The sequence below is a fragment of the Rhamphochromis longiceps genome, linkage group LG16 (genome assembly GCF_057381845.1).
Source record: "Rhamphochromis longiceps isolate RC_006_pf linkage group LG16, R_longiceps_female_GT1.1, whole genome shotgun sequence".
Lineage (NCBI taxonomy): Eukaryota > Metazoa > Chordata > Actinopteri > Cichliformes > Cichlidae > Rhamphochromis > Rhamphochromis longiceps.
Window position 1 is genome coordinate 10,433,790 of NC_140572.1, and position 15,336 is coordinate 10,449,125.

The 15,336-nt window shown below is 41.9% G+C and overlaps 1 protein-coding gene and 1 long non-coding RNA gene across 3 annotated transcripts in view; one reads left to right on the forward strand and one right to left on the reverse strand.

Moving 5' to 3' along the window:
* Nucleotides 1–14,352, forward strand: part of LOC146650643 (abl interactor 2-like) — a 38,723-nt gene extending 24,371 nt beyond the window's left edge. The window contains exons 3-11 of one of the 2 annotated variants that reach the window (XM_085384155.1): nucleotides 2,243–2,419; nucleotides 3,613–3,716; nucleotides 8,010–8,162; nucleotides 11,598–11,722; nucleotides 11,987–12,307; nucleotides 12,526–12,690; nucleotides 12,774–12,854; nucleotides 13,010–13,192; nucleotides 13,610–14,352. In XM_085384155.1, the coding sequence (XP_085240281.1) occupies nucleotides 2,243–2,419; nucleotides 3,613–3,716; nucleotides 8,010–8,162; nucleotides 11,598–11,722; nucleotides 11,987–12,307; nucleotides 12,526–12,690; nucleotides 12,774–12,854; nucleotides 13,010–13,192; nucleotides 13,610–13,785 (1,485 nt within the window). In that variant the 3' untranslated portion in view covers nucleotides 13,786–14,352. The remainder of the gene's footprint in view (nucleotides 1–2,242; nucleotides 2,420–3,612; nucleotides 3,717–8,009; nucleotides 8,163–11,597; nucleotides 11,723–11,986; nucleotides 12,308–12,525; nucleotides 12,691–12,773; nucleotides 12,855–13,009; nucleotides 13,193–13,609) is intronic. The other variant, XM_085384154.1, reaches the window with a different exon arrangement.
* A 300-nt stretch (nucleotides 14,353–14,652) lies between these two features.
* LOC146650644 (uncharacterized) lies at nucleotides 14,653–15,130 on the reverse strand. Its single transcript, XR_014907882.1, has 2 exons — nucleotides 14,905–15,130; nucleotides 14,653–14,821 (listed from the first exon to the last, which is right to left on the reverse strand). It is a non-coding gene; the product is annotated as an uncharacterized LOC146650644 (long non-coding RNA).
* Nucleotides 15,131–15,336: the final 206 nt, after the last annotated feature.

Sequence of the window (15,336 nt, forward strand, 5' to 3'; positions counted from 1 at the left end):
GCAGAGAGCGCCCTCCGAGGAAACACTGGAGATATGACGCAATACAATATATACAGGGTAAAATGATAAAATAAATAAGAACAGGATACAATATAAATATAAATAGAGTAAGAAGATTAAAAAATGAATAAGAATAAAATCTAAAAATATTAGGTAAATCCTAAATTAATAATAGAATGACAGGATAGAATAAATAAGCATAAAAAATAAATAAACGCTAAGTAAAAGCTAAATTAAAAAGGTGGGTCTTGAGCCTGTTCTTAAAAACATGTACGTTCTCTGCGGCCCTGAGCTCCTCCGGCAGGCTGTTCCACAGACGAGGACCATACCACTGAAAAGCTGCCTCTCCGTGAGTATGTGTCCTGACTTTAGGGACAATCAAAAGGCCAGTACCAGAGGACCTCAGGGTCCGCGAGGGTTCGTATGGTAAAAGCAGATCTGAGAGATAAGAAGGCCCAAGACCATTATGTGAGCATTAACTTCACTGTTTGGTCAGAAGCTGCTCGGGCTGATCTGCAAGGACACTGTGAACTCGGTGTCTGTTTATTTCTCTTACTGGCTGCATGCAGCTCATATAATTCAACTTCACTTGGACCACACATGGGACCCAGTGGCCATGCAGCAGCTGTTTAAAACAATAAGAATTATTGTTTGCGAAATACATTGCAGCCTTCTGAGGGATTAAAGTAAAGACACGCGCTGCACGCTGTTGGAAGGCTGTGATTAATGGAGCACTAGAGCGAGCAGCGTATGATCAGTGTTTCCAGTAATAATTTTGAAGTGAAAGGAACATCCAGGACCAAAGCGATTCAGGACACCATCACTGTGGTGCACTTCTAATACACACAGGAGTGTACAGGTTTCTGTTCTAGACTAAAACATGTAATGAGTATGTCCCTCACTCAACAAGGGGAAATATGCTACATGAAGTTTGCACTTGCTTAAGAATGACGCTCATCATGCATCAACATCTTAATTAAACAAGAAGCTTAATTTAGCAGAGAAAAATGTTAATGTCAAAGTTTTAATCCTGAGTTATTTTTTTCAAAGCTCCCATTTAAACGTGATTGATTGTGATTGTTACCTCTGCCAAGGAGGTTATGTATTTGGTAAAACGCTGGATCCATGCTTTTTATTCCCTTTATAAACATGATAGCTGGAAAAGCTTTGAATGAATACTGATAGAACTTTGTAGGTGTGTAGAGTACGCTCATTGTAATAAATGGCCTGTATTTATATAGCGCTTTACTAGTCCCTAAGGACCCCAAAGTGCTTTACACATCCTGTCATCCACCCATTCACACACACAGTCACACACTGGTGATGGCAGCTACATTGTAGCCACAGCCACCCTGAGGCGCACTGACAGAGGCGAGGCTGCCGGACACTGGCGCCACCGGGCCCTCTGACCACCACCAGTAGGCAACGGGTGAAGTGTCTTGCCCAAGGACACAACGACCGAGACTGTCCAAGCCGGGGCTCGAACCAGCAACCTTCCAATTACAAGGCGAACTCCCAACTCTTGAGCCACAATATTGTATTAAAGTTTTTCTCATATCCACCAAGGTTTTGAAGGTCAGCTTAAGGTTTATTGGTCAAAAATGGACAAAAAGCCTTAGAACTTAGAAGTCTTACAAGTGTCTTGTATGTTGTCAACATATAGAAAGTGTCATATAAAAAATTTAAAATATGTCACATTTGACCTCTGACCTCTCCTTCAAGGTCAATAGAATTATCTGAAGGTCAAAGTGATAATAATAATAATAATAATGGATACTTTATTGATCCCCATGGGGAAATTACTTGTTTTTCTCTGCATTTGACCCATTCACTCAGTGAAGCAGTGGGCAGCCCACTAAGCAGGCGCCCGGGGAGCAGTGTGTAGGGACGGTACCTTGCTCAGGGGTACCTCAGGGTAGCCGTTAAGTGGATTTGAACCGCCGACCTTCCGATCATGGGGCGACCACTTTACCTACTGAGCTATCCCTGCCCCGCAGAGAGCTATTTTAAAAAGTTTCTTCTAACCTTTCCTTCTCATCAACCTCAGCTAAACTTACTGGTATTGCATTTATGTTGGTGCTACTAGCTTAAGCTGCGTCCACACCGGAGCAATTCATTTATATTCCACTTTTCAGTTTGGAGCACTGACACATTAAAATGAGTGCTATTTTTTGTGATTTGTTTTTTTTTTGTTTGTTTGTTTTTTTCTTAATTTGCTCGTCCTTCATTTTTCTTCTTCCAGACCGTTGACATTCACAAGGAGAAGGTAGCGAGGCGGGAGATCGGCATCCTGACCACCAATAAAAACACGTCTCGCGCTCATAAAATTGTAGCTCCAGCCAATCCAGAGAGGCCAGTGCGCTACATCAGGAAGCCCATCGACTACAGCGTCCTGGATGACATTGGCCATGGAGTCAAGGTAGGCAGAGTAATGAGGAGGGAATATAATAACATCCGTTTATATGAACTCGCATATTCAAGTGTTTATAAATGATTACACAGATTCTCATCCATGCACTCAAGCATGTGCATGTACCACCTTTTCTATTTTACTCTTCTTTTTTTATGTATTGCAAGCATTAGTAAACTCTTGAATGAATATCTCTGTACCAGGTTTGCATATCTATTAATAAGAAATCCATTTTTAAAAATCTCTTTAAAAAGAATTGGATAGAAATTGCATGTTTATGTGTATAACTGAGTGAGCCGCGGTTTTTCTCTAAGCATGTAGAGTGTGCACTTGTAAATAAATAGTTTTTATTTAGGATAAGTAGCAATAATTATCTAGGCATTGTGCTTTCACCATTATTTCTTTAACTGCACTCCTCCTCCTCACTTTTCTGTCCACCAGCTCTTCTTCATCTGTATTTCTGCCCTTTGTCTCTAATGGCTGCTGGTATTCGCATGGCACTGTTGCACTGTAACTAACCTTTAGACTACCCTGTCTCTTCTTTTCTCTTCTATTTGCTGTCATTGGCATATTAAGTGGTTGCTGAGGTTCAAGGTAAGGATGCACAAAACACCTACACAGATTAGAAGTGTGTGTGATAAATGAAGGAAATTGTGTAATGTGGAAAATGCCGTTAGAAAAGCAATAAATGCAGTAATGATCTAAGAAAGTGACTACTGTGCTATTACTGCAGTGGTCAACAAACCAAGCAGCAAAATATGCTAGAATCAGCTTCCTCTTCCTCCCTCTGTCTCTTTACACTCAGCCCCCTTTCTTCATGCCAATTTTCACCTGATCATAAAAATCTATTGAATGCTTAATAAGTTCTCATATAAAAATCATAGCAGCCTGGTTAATGAGTTCTGTGCCTTTCATAAATGTATTATTTAATGCACAGCCTGCCTGCTGTCCAACCGTGAAGTGACAGCTAGTGTTGGAACATGTTCGAATGAGTCCTGAAGGTCTTAAAGGACTTATAAATCATTCTACCCAGTATCATAGGACACGGTAGAGGTGGACTCTAGGACCTGATGTTTTAAAGCTGTTTCAGCAGAATGGGGTGAGCTACACAGGGGTGATGTTGTTTTGGCTAGCTACTGATATGTTGGCTCTGTGAAAGGCCTGAGCTGAGCGCTGAGCATTAACACGGTTTGTTCTCACAGGTGAATGGTCAGCCGAACATGAAACTTGGAGCGGGTCTGTCTCGGTCCAACCCTCCCACACAAAAACCGCCCAGCCCTCCAAGGGCAGGCAAGGGCATCTTGGGGTATGTACACAGCCTAGCACCAACACTCCCACATGTGTATCTTCTTTCCCTTACTAGTATTCACCTTGTCTTATCCTTTGTGCTTCCATGGTTTAATATAAGTGAATGTTCTGTGTATTTAATTGAACTTGAGTATTTGTCTCAATTTTTTTTCTTAAATGTGTGAGTAGTATGGCCTCCATGGGATAAAATCCAATTTTGGAAAAGTTGTGACGCTGCGTAAAATGTAAACAAAAACAGAATGCATTTATTTGCAAATCTCATAACCCTATTTTTTTTTCTCAGTAGAACATATAAAACATAGCAGATGTTTAAACTGTGACCATTTTCTATTTCATGAAAAATATTAGAATAGAATAGCCTTTATTGTCATTGTACAGAGTACAACGAAATTGGAGTGCCACTCCCTTGGTGCAAGTTTCAATAATAAATATAAATGTAAAATATAAAAAGTACAAAAAAACAATCGTAAGTACTCAAACAATAGTATGTACAATATATACAGGATAGCAGCATTAATATAATGACAGTATGAATAGCAGCATAATATAATGACAGTGACGGTATGGAATAGGTTCAATTGTTTTTGTGCTTATTTACTACGGTGATAGCTCTGGGAAAGAAGCTATCCCTGAATCTGTTTGTCCTGGTTTTATGTGACCTGTACCGTCGGCCTGACAGTTGGTTGCTGGGGTGAGAGTGGTCCTTGATGATATTGCCAGCTCTGCTGAGGTACCGAGAGTTTGCAGTGACCTCCAGGCTGGGCAGAGAGCAGCCAGTGATCTTCTGGGCTGTGTTGATGACCCTCTGCAGTACTTTCCTGTTCGCAGCTGAGCACCCTGCATACCATGTTGTTATGCCGTACGTTAGGATGCTCTCTATGGTGGCTCTGTAAAATGTCACCAGCAGCCTCTCCTCCAGGTTGTTCCTCCTGAGCACTCTCAGAAAGTGGAGACGCTGCTGGGCCTTTTTAGCTCATTTTGGAAAAAAGTTGGGACGGGACCATGTTTACTTGTTTTCATTGTGTAGCAACCTCAACAGTCTGTAAACATCTGGGAACTGAGGAGACCAGCTGTTGTCCCATTCTTGTCTGAAAAAAGAAGATTTATTCATAACACACGTGAAAAGACCCAGGAAGACAGAGTTAACGATAAAAACGATAACAAAATAACACTGAGAACCGATAAAAACCCTGAAAACTATACATTTCACACCTGAGCCTCAACTCTCGCGGCCCGGTACCAAACGACTCACGGACCGGTACCGGTCCGAGGCCCGGGGGTTGGGGACCGCTGCTGTAAATGATGAAATACTCAAGTCTTTGTAATTTTACATTGAAGAAGATTATTTCGAAATACTAACCTCTGCCCGTCTTTTATTCCCAAGTATATTATTGACCTGTTGCCAATTAACCTAATTAGTTGAAAAATATTCCTCCTGTTTTTCCTTCTAATGCCACTAACTTGGAAAAGTAAATGATACCTTTAATGCCCCCTCACCCCCACCCCAATGTTTGGAGACATATTTAGTGATTCCATATTTTTCATGAAATGGTAAAATCTCCTTCATATGCTCCGTTGTGAATAAAATATTGAAATTTGCAGATTGCTGCTTTCTGATTATTTGTGGTTTTTACACAGCATCCCAATTTCAATATAAATGGACTGATAAGATAAATCTGCTCTCACAGATGTGTTGTTTTCTGAACTGATTTTGAGATAAGTCGTGTGCATGTGTGAAACTGCTGCAGATTGTGTGTGTTTGTGTCTTGTGGAAGGATGGAGCGTCCTGCTGCAAGCTTATTACAGATTTGACCCGGCAGAAGGGAATGACACACACACACACACACACACACACACACACACACACACACACACACACACACACACACACACGGTAAAATGCAGTGCTCAGAGGAATAACGTCATGCGTTGTGAAAGCTTGTTGTGTTCTCTCCCCTCAAACATCTAGGTCACCCAGCTGTAGCCCTCATTCTTTCTCTCTCCTTATCTCCTTATCTTCATCTCGATTTCACTCCTTCCTCTCTTTTTTTTTTTTTTAACTTTCTCATTCCTTATTCCTTATTTATTCCCGTTGTCTTACTTTCTCTGGGTCCAGCTTTCTTGAGTAAATATTGGGTCTTGAACAGTCCGCAGATGCTGTCTTCCTATCACTTTCCATGCTGCTTAGGTGTGCTGAATTAGCTAGCACAATACACATAAGTCTATATACCATAGACAATATAAAAGATGGATGTAACCACTGTTATGTTGGCTGTCGATTTTGACCCAACATTTTGAGGCTTTAGCGTAAGAGTTTGGACCTTCCACCATGCTGGTACTTCTGAGCCAGAAGTTCTTGTATTTGGATTAAAAGGATGGAGTGCTTACTAGCTAATTAGTAGCTAACGCTAGGCAGCATTGTGAATACAGCCAGAGACAGTATAAAAGACGGCTGTAGCAACTATGAGATTCACATGAGCATCTTGACCTGACGTCACCCTCTTGGTATTGTGATACTTGACAACCAAGGTGTGGATGTTAACAGGAAACCACACACTAACTGGCTAACGAGTTGTCAGTCACATGTTGCTAACCAATAAGTATTTCCTGGATAATCCTACTTTCTAAACCTCTTTTGGTTGATTTCTCCACGGACTTCTATAGGACCATTAGCCTTTTTCTAACCACAGGTATCATCCGCTGGTGGCCAAAAAAAGGGATGCAGGTTTGTATTTATGTATTTACTGGCTTCACTTTTGGAAGCTACAGCCATGTAAAATCGAATTCACCAAAAGAGAACCACAAGCTTCTTGGAATGTCCACATCAGTTACTAAGTGATAATGGTGGGTAAATTCCATGAAAATGCTCCAAAAGGCACCAACAGCAATAACAAACCTAAGAGCTCCAGGTCAGTGACTCCGGTTAGAGGAGCTAACTTACGTGCTGCTGCATTACCTTATTACAATATTTATTGCAATACTTTGATTGTCTGTGTGCAGCAGGTAGGCTGATAGGTGGCCTCATTCAGTCTGTGTTGTCTGCTTCCTATTTCCTGTAACCTGCTGATCAGCCACCTGTTGTACCATGTTGAACAGCACAGCAGGATTTTTTCCCTGCTGAAAGAGCCCTGACTAGCCAAAGATTATCACAAGACTGCAAACAACCCGTAATGCAACACAGTCTTACAATGTTGCGCTACTGCAGTCTCATTTCATAAGCAACACAGAAGTTAGGAATAGGTAGTTGTCTAGTTCTCTGTTATTTAAATAATTCTACTTTTTAAACCTAACGTCCACAAGTCTGACATTTGGTGCAGTATGACAACAAATAAGATGAGAAAGTGTTTGCGTTCCCTAAGGATGAGGGAGCAGAAGCAGCTCAGCACTTGGCTGGAACTTTGAGTTGACTGGAGCTTTGGTGCACAAGCCAAATGTCTGTACACACACACACTCTAACACACACACACACTCTAACACAAACATGCGTGGAGAGACGAGGAACAAATCACAGCAGTGAGCTGGCGTAATGCTGTAATCAACAGGCCTTCTGACGACTCACACTCACATAAATAACAACCCAGACGATTCAGAGAGTTTTCACCGTCTAAGTTTGACTGTTCTTTCTTTAGCACCAGTGTTAATCAGATTGGATTAACACTGCGCGCTTTAAACTTGGTGAAATAACAGAATCCTTTGCAGACAGAATAGATGGGATAAATGGGAAACCCCAATAGAAAGTCCAAATAAATGGCTGTAAATCTGCTTGGAAATCATGCAGTCTTTTTCTTTGCTTACAGTGATAACTGCTGGTGCATTACATGACTCATAGGTTGTTGAAATATTGGATGTAACTGTGTAATTATTCGTGAGGAGGAGTTAACCAGGTGGACACTGTGCCTGCTTTGTGTTATGTGTATGCAGTAAGTGACATTTATTGTGCTGATCCATTGCTTCACTCTGATTTTGGTCAGTTTTTTGTTTTCCTCTGTTGGCGTTCACTCGTCCTTATTCTCTACATACAGCTCTGTGACGTGGGAGGAATTTTATTTCTCTAAAAATACACACTGGCCTTTGAACATGACCTTTACCGATTTTATTCTTTTTGTTCCACAGCAGGAAGGAGGCTATAGCTAGCTCACTTGCAGAATTAAGGTGTACTTGCATATCAATACTGATGCTTTAAGTGTGCTTGTGGCTATTTAATGTTACTTTCAGGAGCGATCCTTTGTCGCCAGAATCAAGTTTGTCTCCCCATTAACCCTGTCTTCACCCTTACGTTTTGCATGTACAGGAAGAACTCCCCCTACAGGACACTGGAGCCTGTGCGCCCCCCTGTTGTACCCAATGATTATGTCTCCAGCCCTACCAGAAACAATATGGCAGGGGGACAGCTTCCAAGTCCGGCCCGCACCGCTACCCTCAACCATCGACCCCGAACATACAGGTAGCCGGGTCAGTGGGTAAACGTGGCCTGCCAGAATGGGATTCAGAGCTTTTCCTTTTCCCTGCTGAAATTCTTTTGCATCTCTGATAAAACTTTGAAAAACTTTAAAATCACTGCTGGGTTTTTTGTTGTTGTTTTTTTGTTTAGACATATTTTTCATTTCAGCCTGCTTAAAAAGCTAAAGGAGAGATTGTTTTCTCTCTCATCCTCACGCAGTGTGTTTTAGTTCATGCTTCCATTCTTGGTCATTTACAGCTGATCTAATTGGCTTGCACGGTGACTAAACATATTTCAGAACACCTGGAGAGTCATTTTTCAGTTCAAGACAAAATGTATCCTGCAGAAAACATTCCCAGCTTTTAACTTCATCAACAAAATAAAATACAGGGAGAAAGATTTCAATATCACACTACAGCTATAGCCGTACAGCCACAAAATCAAAGAATTGGCCTTTAAAAAGTCTTGATCAACGTTAGAAGCTTAAATCTGAACATCTAATGAAATCTGCTATAAAACGTCGCTCCAGATACTGACAAACAAATGCATATTTCATGCGGCACTGCAGAAATACAGTCTTGTACAAAAGTGGTCACGTTCCTCTAGGCCTCTGTAATCGTTCACCTGCTCTGGCTTCTCTGCTGCTGTCCAGTGTTTCCTCTGTGGATTTGCTCAGCAATCACGCTCAGGGAGTACATGCTTGTTATGGTTCATTTCAAATACACTGTTCATTGCTAAAAGGATTTTATGTAGTTATTTTATTAACCTAATCATACGTGTTAGTGTTACTGCTGAGAGAACACAGAGGACTCACAGAACTAACTTTCTGTTTACACCCTCACAGCATCAACTAACTGATTTTATTCTTTCATTCATTTTCAGCTTGTAGTTTTCTTTTGTCTCCTCTGCAGTTTATGTAGCTGTTGGTGTCCTGGATGGGAGAGAGAGGCAAATACTTTGAAAGCAGAGCTTTGAATTTTGCATTCGCAAATAAATGTTTAAGTCTTTGACAGTGTTTACATGTTAATCTCACAGACAGCATAAAAGATGGACGTAGCCACCATGTCACCACCTTTCAGGCTCCTGGTAGCATTTTAGCCATCTGTGTGTTTTATACTCTTCATACTCTTCATATGTGATAAAAAAGTATGACCAGTTAAGGGCTGGACCAGACTCTCACTTTCCAATAACGTGATTGACAGGTGCGTAGCCAATGAACATAATCCTCTTTTCTGACACTTGGAAAAGTCATAAATGTTACAAAAAGAGTTTCATCATGAACTAGTCATTGAGCCACAGAGCAATAGAGATGTATGGTGGTTTTCTTGTAGATTTCTGTACAACCAGTATGCTTTCTGCAAACACAAGAGTTTCCCTCTGTAAAAAGAATGCAGGTTCACTTTTTTAGACCCAGAATTTACGTTCTTGTTATGCTGTCTGTGGTTGCTCTAAAAGGCACCCTTTGCAGTAATTGTGCAGCGCTGATGTAGCATTTTAAAAATGAATAAACAAAAGTATAGATTATTTAGAGCCCTGTTTTGTCCAATCACAGCTCTGCCTCAAACTATTCTCAAGTCCTTCCCATCCAGTCACCACCTTCAACTCAGTCACTCTAAAACTGATCAGATTGCATGTGCTGTGTTTATGGTTTCATTGCTCCTGTGATGATGTTAGCTCTCTCTCATTCTGCTGCTGTTTGCTCTGCTGTTTTTGCACTTTTCTTTTCATCTTCATCAGCGAGCCATCCTCTGCCCCTGCTGCCTTTGCCTTTAATATTTGTTTGCTTTTATCTGTTGCTCTCTTTGTGCCTTTTGAAAAATCATGACTGAGTAAGCAGTCAGTCAGCGTTTCATATCCACTTTTTTTTTTAAATTGTTTACATTTTCTGGAGTGTAAAAATAGAGCTGTTTTTTTTGTTGATTGTGTAATTTTGGAAAACGGTGAAATACTACACATCAAGTTTTCTTGGTCTCCAAGTTCAGAGGTCTTTTTTATTTGTAAACATGATATTAACAATGTTATAAAGCAAAAAAATAAGTTCCTCACAGCAGAATTACTCAACAGCCTTGCTGCTCATTAAATCCAGTTCCAGGTTGTGAGGCTGAGAAATCAGCTCATATCAAATCTTTTGTTTCAGTTCATTAATTCTTATTAGCAAAGACGAGCGTGTACAAAACATCCAGTTAGAGGCTGATGCCATGTGACTCCTGTTTGCTGCTTTATTAGCGTTCGTGTTGTAAATGACTTGCCAGGCCAGACGGCGTAGTGTAAGAGGGCGAAGGCTGGAAGCAAGAAAGAATAAAGTAGAAAAAATAATATGAATATGAAACTATATTGGACCTTTATTATTGGCGGGCTGATATTAGCTATTTGCATTTATAATGGCTGGAAAATTAAAGGTAATAAAAGCAGCTGCTTAGTGTAAATTATTGAGATTTAAGGTAACGCTTTGGCCCCACAACAACTGATTTGGAACTGAACAGAGACCAAAAAAACTATGTAAAAAATGGTAATTGAAAAATGACTAAAAATAAATAACGTAAATATGATTTCTGTCCTTTATTCCTTTCTGGCTCATTTGTGACCGTATCACAGGCCAGACTTTGGAAATCACTCATCTAGACGATGTGTTTCCTGCATTCACTGCTGAGCCAAATGTAGGCTTGCTGCAGGCCATGTGTGCCCAGCTGCCATCGTGCAGGAGACAGCTCAACTCCTTTTTATCTGTGTAGTGTCAATTTATTCTCTCATCAAAAGCTGATTTCATTTCAAAGTTGAAACTGTTTTGTTTCATTGTTGAAGCATCCTGGTAATACGACTTTTGGTCATTTTAATTGTGACCTGTCTCACTCTCTTCTCTTTGCCCTCACCCCCCAACTTGTCACTTGGCTGCCCCTCCCTGGGCCTGGTTCGGCCAGAGCTTTCTTCCTGTTAAAAGGGAGTCCTTAAACCGAAACCTGAATGTTTGTAGGGCTTTCCACACAGAGAGAGCAATGTCCTATCACACAGTTTACACCAATAAATGTTTAAAGACATACTTGGTGTACATTTGCTATAGTCTCTCCTTATAGGTCGTCTTTAAGTGTAGCCAAAATTAGTGGGGGGGTTATGACTTTCATGAGCCAAGTCAAAGAGCTTTATGACCTGTTTGAGAAATTGCTGTTTTGTTTCCATGCGTGCCATAGATAATCTTATCCTATTGGTCACAGAACCTGCTGTAGTACTGGTGGTGAGGTGGGACATTTGACATTCATTTCAATGCTTTTTCAGCTTGAATGCTTTTATCAGAGGAGTCATGAAATAAAGGTTTGATAGGAGATTACTTGGCCTTGCAGCTCAGTGATTCTGGTATTTTACCCATTTCTAACTGAATCCAAGGTGGAACACATCCCTATGCAGGACCCTGACTTCCCCCACTCTGTGTGTGTGTGTGTGCAGTGGTAGCAGTGGAGGCAGCCATCCCAGCAGCAGCAGTCGGAGCAGCAGTAGAGAGAACAGCGGCAGCGGCAGCGTGGGCATTCCCATTGCTGTGCCCACACCCTCCCCACCCTCCACATTCCCGGGTAACACACAGAAATATACACGTCTGTGCTACACACCTGCCCACCATTCCTCCAATTCTAACTGGACTCTTTGTACTATTAAGATTTTATATTTTAAAGTCCTTCTAAAGTTATAAACTATATAAACAGCTTAATTTTTGTGTGTAATTTCTGTGCTTGAAATTCAGCTCCCCCTGCTGTTTGTGCTTTGTCACTCACTCCCTCCTATAACCTTATTTCCTAACTCCTTCCTCCTTTCCATCCTTCCTTTTCTTCTGCCTGAAGTTTCCCCGACTGCCGGACCTGCTAGCTCATCCTCTACCGCCCCTAACTCTTCCCCTTCCCCGTCCCCAACTCCTTCCTCTTTCTCCTCCTCCTCCTCCACCACAACCTTAACACAACCCAACGCACCTCTGCCGCCGAGCTCACCTTCTCAACATGCCAACTCACCTTCCCAAGCAAACTCTCAAGCGAATGCGCCAAACGCCGGCACCTCCCCCCCCTCTAAATCTTCCACAAGCACATCCGAAGTCCAATCGGAGCTGCTTCCCCCTGCCCCTCCCCCTCCACTTTCCTCCTCCTCCTCTTCTTCATCACCCACTGAAGGTGAGTTTTCAGGGACACCTCTGCTCTCCAAACATCACCAAGTCCTCCTTTTTTCTCTCTGTTTCTGTGGATTTTATCCCCACCCCGGGGAGCTAATCTTTAACTCTTTCCTTCATGTTTAACACAGAAAATTAAAATGGAATTGAATCACTGATTGATTGATACGCAGCGTATTAAGAAAATATGAGTTTATAACGTTGCCCCTCTTTGCTGGTCAGGCCCTATCATCCCTCAGTTCTACAGTATGAACCGGCCTCAGCCTCGACAGCAAACCCCACAGGTGGGGGGGTCACTGCCTTACCGCCGCCCCCCATCGGTGACTGGTCAGCCAATTACAACCCAGAATCAGGTCAATGGCGGTCCCTACTACAACCAGAGCCCAGGTATGCAGTATAAAAGCAGCCACCAGTCACTCCACTCCCACATTGAGAAAGTTTGGTAAAAGTTTTGTCTTTTGTGCTTGCAGCCTCTCCCCCGCCCCCCTCCCTGCTCCAGTTCACCCCTCAGCTTCCTCTGATGGGGTTTGTAGCTCGAGTTCAGGAGTCCAGTGAGTATTAATCTGGATTCTTTTTCAGTAATTTATCAGAGAAATGTTTCTGCACATCATTTTTCTCTTGAACATCTGTGTGTCAAAACGGATGACATCATCAGCTTTTAAGCCCAGATTCAGTTCAGCTTGTATAAAGTATCCCCAACCTCCAGTTTCAGACACCCCCCCTCCCTCGCAGCCTGCCACTGAGAACCAAGTAGCGCACGAGGAGGCCCTGCCCACTCCTCAGCCAGCTGAGGATGGGCATGAAGAGGAGGACTCAGCAGTAGTGGAGTATAACGACCCGTATGCTGAAGAAGACCCACCGTGGGCCCCCAGGAACTACTTAGAGAAAGGTACACCACAGAAATACACAGAGGCAACAAAGTACTTGCAGTTTGCATTGTTTATGAGGTTGTGTTAGATCACTCCATCAGTGTTCCTTGAATTAGTTGCTCATATATGTAGCCTTAAACTGTGTCTCCGGGTAGAATAACACAACTTGGATTTAAGGTTGTCTACCCGGAAAACCTAATTCCCAAAGTCCCCCAAAAATCTTAAGTCAGGTATTGATGTCTTTTATACTCATTAATTGCTTTGGATATTATTGGATTAGTTGTTGCATTAATCACAGGGGTGAGCAGTTTTTTTAGTTTCCATTTGTGCGTAAAAACTGAAATGCATGCAATTACATTTACTGCACTGCTTCTGGTGAAATGACTGAACCTTCTGCTGTTTAGTAATCATATATTGGTGTGTTTGTCGCCCTCCAGTGGTGGCCATCTACGACTACATGGCCGACAAGGAGGACGAGCTGTCGTTCCAAGAAGGAGCGATCATATACGTCATCAAGAAGAACGAGGACGGGTGGTTTGAAGGAGTGATGAACTCGACCACCGGTCTCTTCCCTGGAAACTACGTAGAGTCCATCATGCACTACGCTGACTGAGCCAAACGTGTCTGTAATCACAGCTGCGGTCAAGAACTAGAAGGGAAAATGTGACCCTGTTCCACGTTGCCATTTGTCTCCTTAAATTCACACTAATTGGTCACAAGAAAGTCAGAGCTTGTGAAAACAAAACGACCACTTAATCAATAACAGGCTTTACCTTAGTGCTTTAGGACTAAGAGGGGTTTCAGGTGTGAGATATTCATTTAAAAACACCTGAGACCTGTCTACCTGCAAGTAAAAAGTCAGTAAAGTTCTTTGGGTATCTTCTTTTCAACCCCGTGTAATTCAAAGAAATTATGAAATGCGGTGCTTTCCAGCCACACAACAGCTCTGTTTCTCTGAAGAATGACTACACACATTTTAGAAAAGAACGTTTAAGTGGGACCTGATGGTACAGGTGTTGCCACACATTCAGGGTGTGTCTCGGTCATACAAATGTGTGTATGCTGCAGAAGTGATTAGGGATGGGTATTGATAAGATTTTAACGATTCCGATTCCATTTTTGATTCTGTTTAACGATTCGATTCCTTATCGATTCTCTTATCGATTCTTTTTTTTTTTTTTTAAAAGGAGAACACTAAAGTCGATTAGCTTAGAACTGTGTTTTATATCTTCTCTTTGAACAAGATAGAAATTTAGGAGTAACATGGCCTTACAAACCCAACAGTGAGATCTTAAGAGATCCACAGCCTACGGCTCTTCAATGGGGTGTCACAGGGTCCCCAGGAAAAAAAAATGTATATGTAAAATAATAAAATAAATATTCTCCTGTAGCAATAACAAAGTTTAACATAAATTATTCTGTAGCAATTACACAAGAATATCCAGTAATGTCCTGCCTACAATTAAACACATTCACTTACCAAAGTGAAATCGGGGGCATCTGCTGTGGCAAATGGGTGCAAGCCTTTGACCACAAACTTAGACACTGCTCGGTGACATTCGTCTATCCTGGCCTGAAAGGAGACGCTACCGGTAGACTGCAGCGAGAACTGCCAGCATCTGAGCCAGCCAGACTCTCATCATGGTTATCTAAATGCAACGCACAGTAATAGCAGGTTTTGTAATAAGGTAAATCGCGCTAACATAATATGCAATGCTAATTGATTAGTTACCTGCAGTATTAACGGGAGAGGACGTGGAAACGCTACCGCTGCTGCTGGGTTGAGCTTCGCTAGTCCGGAGCGGATCAAAAACACGACATTCGTTGAAAGCAATCGCGTGTTTTTTGAGCAAATGCTTTTGCATATTCGTAGTGTTTCCTCCCTTTGATGAAATCTCTACTTTGCAAGTATTGCACGTTGCCCCGTTGTCATCCTTTCTCATAAAGTGTAACCAAACTTTTGAGTGTTTGTGCCGCTCAGGCGCCGTGTTTCCTACTGGGTAAAAGACGCTACTCAACGTGATGACGTCATTCGGGGCGACTGGAATCGATAAGGGAATCGTTTTTAAAAGTGGCAAACGATTCCAAGGAATTGAAACAGTGGGAACCGGTTCTCAACAAGAACCGGTTTTCGATACCCATCCCTAGAAGTGATAATTGTCCT